Here is an 8,422-nt window from a genome sequence, read left to right as displayed (position 1 = left end):
GTATCACATAAATTAAGACAAACGGAGTATAATATAGTGATAGGTTAACTATTTCCTCCATCTTTTTATGTTACTACTTATCAGGTTTACGTGTGTAGTTACATGTTGTAAGTAACTTATTATAATAGCTTAAATAAAAAATTTTTATATTATTAAATCATATTTCTTATTTTTAAGATCGCAACATAAAGAGCATTTTTTATACTGTACCATATTAAATGCTTATGGGGAATAAAAGAGATGTGACTGTTAATTATTCCTAATTATATTATCCAATCTATTATTAGCATATGTTTAAAGCGCGTTATTGCTAGTATACTATAAAAGTTGAGCCTTTATTAATTATGCGCGAAATGGTCTAGTAGATTCTTATACTCGTATACATTTATATGGTAAATCCTTTTACTTAACAATTTATCAACTGAACCCTTAGATTCAATTAAAAGAAGATTTTTAAATCCCTCCTACAATGTGTAGTTCACTCTCTCTTAAATAGATGACATGTCAAATTCATGTCACATAAATTAATAACATGTCATATTAATCTTCATTAATTATTTTTTTTAAAAAAATAATCAAAATTATTAAATAAAAAGTACTAATTTAATAAATTTTAATTTTTTTCTTCAAACTAAAATTTGGGAGTCCATGACCGTACATCTTCCTCCATTCCCATGGTGAAATGACCAAATTTCACCGGAGAAATTCGTCTCCGCCGCCGCCATTCCTCTTGCCGGTGAAATCACATATTCTCTCTCACTTGTCTCCATCTCTGACAGACCCTCACCATTTTCCTTTCCTCCTTCTCTAACTCCACAAATCCAGTAACCCGCTGCTGCACCATCAACTCCGGCTGGCAAACCTCCTCGCCGCCTCCCATTTTGTAGAAAAAGGAACCAGCGCCACCTCTCTCTCACTCCACTCCGACTCAGTGAACTCCGGTACACATCGTCACTCTCTCCCTTCATCGGTGAATCAGTAGACTGAAGGATGTGTTAATGCCAATTCTGAGATCTGCATTAGATGAAAAAGGGGTTGGGGAGGGATGATAATGGTTGAAAAATGGTTGAGTGGGTGAAGAAGAATGTTTTTTATTTTATTAGGCCCCATTTGGCCATGCGATATAGTATCATGATATGGTATTATGATATGGAAACTGAGATGAAATTGAAGGTTTGTTTGGACATGCAATATGACATTTTTGTATTGTATATTTTATCATAAACATAAAAATCACATAAATTGTAAAACTATTAAAATAGCCCCAATTGTTTATTCAATCTTATCAAATAAACAAAAAATTATAAAATCGCATAATAAATTATTACAAAGTTATTTGTTCTCCACTTAAGTAATTGTTTCATCTAACTTTAATTTAATAAAAGAAATTGATCATAAATTGTAGTGTACTAGTCTTTAATATAATCCTCCCACATGGTACGGACAATTTTCTCATGTTGAACTTGCATTTCTCGATCATGTGACCGAGAAGACGAACCAACATTGTTACTTTGAGCCATATGTTGGTCAATATCTTACGCAACTATATCTTCATGTTCATAGACCATAAATATTTCATCACTACTTTGGTGTTCTCGCAAATAATTATGTAACACTGCACAAGTTATTTTAACATGCCGGTTAATTATTTCAAGTGAATGTTGAAAAGTTTTACAATCGTGAGGTGTGAGTTAAAGTTACTATATGTTGGTGAGAATAATAAATTTTATGTCGGTGAGAATAATAAATTTTAAAAAGTAATGATGTGATTATAAATTTTATTTATATATGAAACAAATGGTTAGTAGATATAAATGTGAGGTTGTTTTAACAAAATATAAACTCATGGATCAATTATTGTATTAAAATATCTCAAATCATGATACGGAATCACCATATAATTCCATATCATGGTTTTTGGAGAATATAGTATCATCTCATGATATGGAATCATGAGATGGAATCAGCGTAAAATCGCATGTCTAAATGCTGATTTCATCTCACGATACCATATCATGATATGGTATCGCATGGCCAAACTCCTACTTAGTTTTATTCTGATATGAATGTTTTATTTTATTTAGTTTTATTTTGATATGATTTTAATAATTTTTAAAACTGAAATATGGTATTCACTTGCCTTTAACACGCGAGTAGATACACTGTCTCGCCAACTCAGCTATCTTAATGTCAGATCAACATGATCAATGGTTAGAGGGGTTTGATATATTATATTTTATTGAGTTTAAAAAATCAGTTGATAAAATATTAAATAAAAAAGTCTATAATACAAATTCGTATAAGTATAAGGTCCACCGGACCCTTTTGCCTTAATTATGATCACAAGAAGTGTTGTTGTTGATAATTGACACATATAAAGAAATCTGTACTATATTAATTTCATGTCACCAAGTGAACATATATATAGATAAAATTTTCATCATTAATACATCCACAACCCACATTACATCCAACAAAAGCAAATTAGTGAAGAAACATTATCCATAGTAATTTGTATAACATTAAAAAGAAGCCACCTAAGACCTTATATAATACATCGCACGTACACCACTTGAACACACATGTGGAAGGAATATAATTAACCACGATCCAATTAATTAATTAATTCCCTCAAATTTTGATTTAGATCCTTGGCAAAATAATTGCTTTGAGGGGATTTTTCATCACTACGGTAAAAGCAAAGGTCTCTGTCGGGTCGGGCGGGTTGTCGGGTATGGGTATCCACTTGAATTTATGAACCATCTTAGCAAGCATCAAATTAATGTGCAACGTACCCAATGACCAAGCGGGGCAGATCCGACGACCCGCCCCGAACGGTAGCATCTTGACACCCCTCATTCCGGTTAAATCCACGTCAACTCCGTCCCCAGTCAAAAACCTTTCGGGTCGAAACTCACCCGGGTCTTTCCATAAGCTAGGATCCTCCGTTAACCAGGCGGTGTAAAATTCAACATAGGCATCAGAAGGGATATTGTAGCCACCTAATTGTGTATCATTTGTTACAGAATGTGACAAAACAAAATGGCTAGGTGGATGCCTTCTAAAAGTCTCCTTCACAATGGCTCCAAGATAAGGCAATTTTTCAACATCACTTTCTGAAATTGAACCATTTTTACCAACACAATCAACTATTTCTTTGTAGAGTTTTTCTTGGATTTCTTGGTTCATTACTAAGTGAAGCAAAGCCCATTCAAGTGCTGTGGCACTAGTATCAGTTCCTGCACCTATTGTTTCTGAAACAAGTGTGATAATCTCTGCTTCTCCAAGTTTTCTGCCAGGTGGCTCAAGACTAAATAATGAATCAACATAAGCTGCACCAATTGGACTTACCATTTCTGATTCACTGCTTTTAGGATCTCCATTGCTGTCCACAAATGCCTTTCTGTCTCGTACCTGTCCAGACATGCATGATATAATTTAAAATGTGATTTTTTTAATAACTTAAGCTTTTAGATAATACAATCACATATGTGATTTTGCAAGTGAAAGGTCCATTGTTCAAATCTCATCTTTATCCACAAAACAAAAAATAGTTCCACATGTTTGACCCGTAAAATAGAATCATATCTACATTTGAATTACTGTGAGCAGTCTAAACTTCGACCCTTATTTCTTTCTTCATATTGTAAACGTTTATAATTAAAAATCTATATCTCATTAATGATTTGTAGCCTGTTTGGCCAATCTTTTAAAAAGCCAAAAAATACTTCTATGTTTAATATGAAGTTTGCTTTGGTTTAGAGAGTTAGGTGATTGACAAAGCTTCTACACAAAAATAGTAAATATTTTGAGTAGTAGTACAAGCAAAAAAAAAGGTAGCTTTAATTTTATCTCCCCTAAAAGCCACTAGTTTTTGGAAAGTTGGCCAAACCCAAAACGCTAGCCTAATATTTGGCAAAAGTGATTTTCAAATTAATTAACCATACAAAACTGTTGTATTTTTTTTTAAATGTATGGTGGACAAATTATTCACTCTCCAAAATAAGCTGATTTTTAGAAGCTTAAACTTACCAAAGGAATTAGGTACTCAAGTTGAGTCTGCCTCAATTTTTTTGCCTGTTTCACTTGGCTGCGAAACAACGGTGTGAGCACTGGCAAAAAGTCAGGAAGTTGAGGAGCTGTAATAAGCATAACATCTTTAAGTATACTCTCAATCTTTTTATTTCTCTCTTCAGAAATTTTAGCTCCAAAACAAAGACAAATGAGAATGCTACATATCGTAAATCTACAATTCGCCATCACTTCCACAAATCCATTCTCAGAAACCTCATTTTCAAGCCTTTTCATGTGATATTCCATTGCCCATTTCCTTATCCAACTACACTGCTTAATCCTCGTTGGATTAATCAACTCCGTAACAAAATTCCGTCGGAGAGCGCGCCACAACGGGCCATACTCGGCCGAGTTGATGGCGCACTTTCCCACGGAAAATATCAAACGGATCGGTGAATCCGGAGGACGGCTCGCAAAAAGCGGGCCGTTTTGAACTAATGCTTCGTGGATTAGTTCGGAACTAGTAATTATAACGAGGGTACGTTGCCCCATTTGCATGGTGAAAATAGGTCCATATTTTTTACGTAAATCACGTACTACGTAAATAAAAGGACGACGTTGGAGAATAACTTGGAAAAGATTTCCAACCAATGGCCAACCAGGGGGACCTGGTGGCAAATTTTTTTTTCCACCACCAGTGATTGACCAATATTTCCACCATACAAATAAAAAAAGAATTACTAAGCCAAGTAATAGAATATCCATTACCTCCATTTTATTTTTCTTTCTTTTGAGTGTGTTGTGTTGTGAAATGTATATTTGTTTATAAAGAAAAAATTGGGAGGGATCGGATCGGTAGTGAATGAGTTTATCTACCTACTGGTCGTATATTTATTGTATACTCAACAAAATATTTACTATACATTTAATCTCCGTACCTGATCATAAATATTTTAGTAGTTACTGGTAGGAGGACAACTATATATATCGTCTGACATCTACTTGACTTTAGAAAATAAATAAATTATTATCTATTTTTATATTTCCGTATAAATTTGATACTTAATTAATTAATTAGATTTATATACTCATAATTTTGGGTATTTAGGGAAAGAAATAGATTTTGACCTGAATATAATGAGTTAGGTTGCAGTTTGGAAGATTACTATATGAAATCATAATTAACTAGGAAAAAGATTAATACAACTTATGTAATAATAATAATTATAGTAAGGTTTTCGAATTCAATATTATAAGTGGACAGGTGTGTACATCAAATGAATTAAATATAATGCATTAAAAGTCATCTTTTACTGTGACTAAATCAAGTGGTACTCCTACTAGCTAGGGAAAAACTGTGAATTATACACGAAAAGAAGCAATAAATGGCAATCTCTACTCCTCAACCTCCAAATATGGAGAAACAATATAATCTCTGACCAAAATAAATAATTATGAGAAAAAAAATAAAAAACTAAAACAATGAAAATAATATTAAAAATTTATTAGTACTGCACAACCGATTTCATGTCTAACCTGTAACCAATAATGCATACACAAATTGATACGTAGTATTTTTTTTCCCTGCTCATCTAACTATTTTTTTGGTCACGAGTTTCCACTTCAAAAATCAACTCAAGCATCATTTTTTCTCTTTTATGACAGTTTCTAAGAAATGGAGTGGATTGACCAAACTATTAGAAAAGACAAACAATATTTAAATTACGAAATTTTAAACAGGAGGATATCAATTACCACACAAGAAAAATAAAATAAAATATAGTAGTAATAAACCTTTATTTTGTAAGCGGAAGTGGAAAACCATGGTATGTTACAGGTCTGTTTAAGAAAATTACTCCTATATTTAAAAAAAAAAAAACAAATTTACCATTACACAGAGTGTCTAATGGTCTTTTATTAAAATAAAAAAAATATTAATAACAATAATTATAAGCAAGGGGGTTAGGTCTTACCTTACCAATCATAATGAAGTACCTAATGTCTACTAAATAAATATGAAGAAAATAAGAGCGAAAGAGAACCAAATATTTTGTGATCATCATAAAATTTATAATACACTTTATGATGAATGATGATATTATAAATAAGGATGGTTAAATAATGCGAAAATATGACAACCTAAATGAATGTCATAACATGTTTTTTTTTTTGTTTTTTAAAAACAAATAAAATAATACTGGAGTATATTTCTATTCTATATATATATATTTTTTTTTTAGGGAAAAGGGTCAAAAATACCCCTAAACTTTGTTTTATTAGTTGACTCTATCCTCGCCGTTAAAATGAAGTTAATTTTACCCTTTCCGTTACTAATTTCACCAAATTTACCCCTCAATTGGATGGAAAACCCAAATCAACTAAAATTACCCAATTTCAAGTAAATGACCCGATTTTTTCTTTTAATCCGAACCCGACCCATTTATATCAAATTAGAACCCTAAACCCATCTCTCTAATCTTCTCCATCTTCTTCTTCCATTGAAACACATACTACTAAAATTGACAGCAAATGTTCTGTAGTTAAACTCTTGCATATTTGTCCTTCCTACTAAAATTGCACCACTATTTCGTAATTTTGACACAAAAATCCCATCTGCCTTCACCTAGCAAACCTCATGAAACCATTTAGAACCACCTGCACTTTTTAACAAGGAAAAATGTTCAGCTAAAAATGACAGAGATATTTACGGAGGAACTATGAAGTTAAACAAATACTCGGATGAAAATAGCAATCACTGTCATCCTTGACTGCAATGAAAATCCCATCCAAGATTGACAGTGGGTTTCCTCCATGTCCACATTCAATATAGGAAGTATATGAAGAAGATTAGAGAGATTTAGCACACTAGTGTGGTCGGAGCTTGGAGCTCGTTCAATCATCAAATTTTGCTTTTCTGTGGGCAGATCTAAAACTATGTTATTGCTTGCTTGTTGAGCCTAGCCGGATACGAAGTTGTGGCTGTTGTTTTCGAGCCTTGATTCTCGCCTGATTGTGTTGTTGGTTTGATCTGTTAGCGATGCTTCAGTTGTTTTCCGATGAGGTTTTGGTCGGGTTTTGTTGGTTGGTTGTTTGGAGGTTGGAGAACTAGTGGTCTAGTGGTCATTTGTTGGTTGTTTTAGCTTGGGTGATGGAGGTCTGGGTTCTGGTGGGCTGAAGTGTGGTTTTACCACTGGATTTTGGCGTGGAGAGGGTGGTGTTTGAGAGTTGTTTCAGGTCGATTTCGCGACTGTTTGAATGATTCCGGCGGTGGGTGGTTTGCTTAATGTTGTTCCAGCTGTGAACTGGCTGGAAATGGAGAAGAAAGGTCTTGTTGTCGTCATCGAAAAGTAGAGGAAAATGGGTTTGTTGTTAATGCTTTCTGCTTGATGTCGTTTCTGGTTTTTGGGGGTTTTGAGTGGTGGTTTCAGGTGGTCGTTTGGAGGTTGTTTTGGTGGTGTTTTGCCGGAAAACGGAGAAAATGAATGGGGATTGCCAGAGCTTGATTTGGGATTTTAATTTGGTATAAATGGGTCGGGTTTGGATTAAAAAGAGAAAAAATTGGGTTATTTAATTGAAATTGGGTAATTTTAGTTGATTTGGGTTTTCCATCCAATTGAGGGGTAAATTTGGTGAAATTAGTAACGGGAGGGGTAAAATTAACTTCATTTTAATGGTGAGGGTAAAGTCAACTAATAAAACAAAGTTAAAACAAAGTTGAGGGGTATTTTTGACCCTTTTCCCTATTTTTTTATATAGAAGAGCCAAGTTGAGGACGACCAAGGGTAAATTTGTTGTTTCATAAAAAATCTAGAATGTTTGTTTCTATGTTACGTCATCAAAAAAGTGATAATAGATTTATAATGATAGTACAAACAACTACATTTTTCTAAATGTCATGTGTATCCTAATGATGTGATACTTAATATGGACCCACATTTTCAATTACATTTATATTAAGACTAGAATGGCATAGCCGTGCCCAACATTTTATATTTTCAATTGTGGACTACATGCATCATCATTTGGAGGTGCAAGGTGTGAATCAAAATGAAAAACATAGCGCTAATATTACGAAAGCTTGTTTGATGCAGTTACAACACAACTATAAGCATTTAAAGATATATTAATGTAAACGTATGCCAAATAAGTACATAAAGTTTACCCTTAAGAATACCTTCATTAGAACAAAATAATCAAAACAATGGCTAATAAAATTGTTCATCCAATCGTAAAGGATTTTAGATACATCTTGTAAGATTATCCTCCCTTGCAATTCAGAGGACAATGCTGGAGTTGTAATCAATCATTATAAATTAGTCATGATACAGTGGACAATTACACAACTAATGTTTTCACAATTTGTCTAGGTTGATCAAACTTCTTGGAGTTTTAGAGATCGCCCTCAACA

At 33.2% G+C, this 8,422-nt stretch overlaps 1 protein-coding gene across 1 annotated transcript; it reads right to left on the bottom strand.

The window, feature by feature from the left end:
• Positions 1-2,390: 2,390 nt before the first annotated feature.
• On the bottom strand, positions 2,391-4,825 carry LOC125848321 (cytochrome P450 77A1). Its single transcript, XM_049528172.1, has 2 exons — positions 4,033-4,825; positions 2,391-3,414 (listed from the first exon to the last, which is right to left on the bottom strand). Exons 1-2 carry the CDS (start codon positions 4,786-4,788, stop codon positions 2,644-2,646), a joined length of 1,527 nt encoding a protein of 508 aa, XP_049384129.1. The 5' UTR covers positions 4,789-4,825; the 3' UTR covers positions 2,391-2,643.
• Positions 4,826-8,422: the final 3,597 nt, after the last annotated feature.

This window comes from Solanum stenotomum, chromosome 12 (genome assembly GCF_019186545.1).
Source record: "Solanum stenotomum isolate F172 chromosome 12, ASM1918654v1, whole genome shotgun sequence".
Classification (NCBI taxonomy): domain Eukaryota; kingdom Viridiplantae; phylum Streptophyta; class Magnoliopsida; order Solanales; family Solanaceae; genus Solanum; species Solanum stenotomum.
This window is presented reverse-complemented; position numbering and strand designations above follow the sequence as displayed.

Coding starts and splice junctions, on each gene's coding strand:
- LOC125848321 (XM_049528172.1), bottom strand. CDS start 4,788: ATGGAGGTAATGGATATTCTATTACTTGGCTTAGTAATTCTTTTTTTA. Junction 3,415..4,032: donor TTGAGTACCTAATTCCTTTG/GTAAGTTTAAGC, acceptor ATGTCTGGACAG/GTACGAGACAGAAAGGCATT.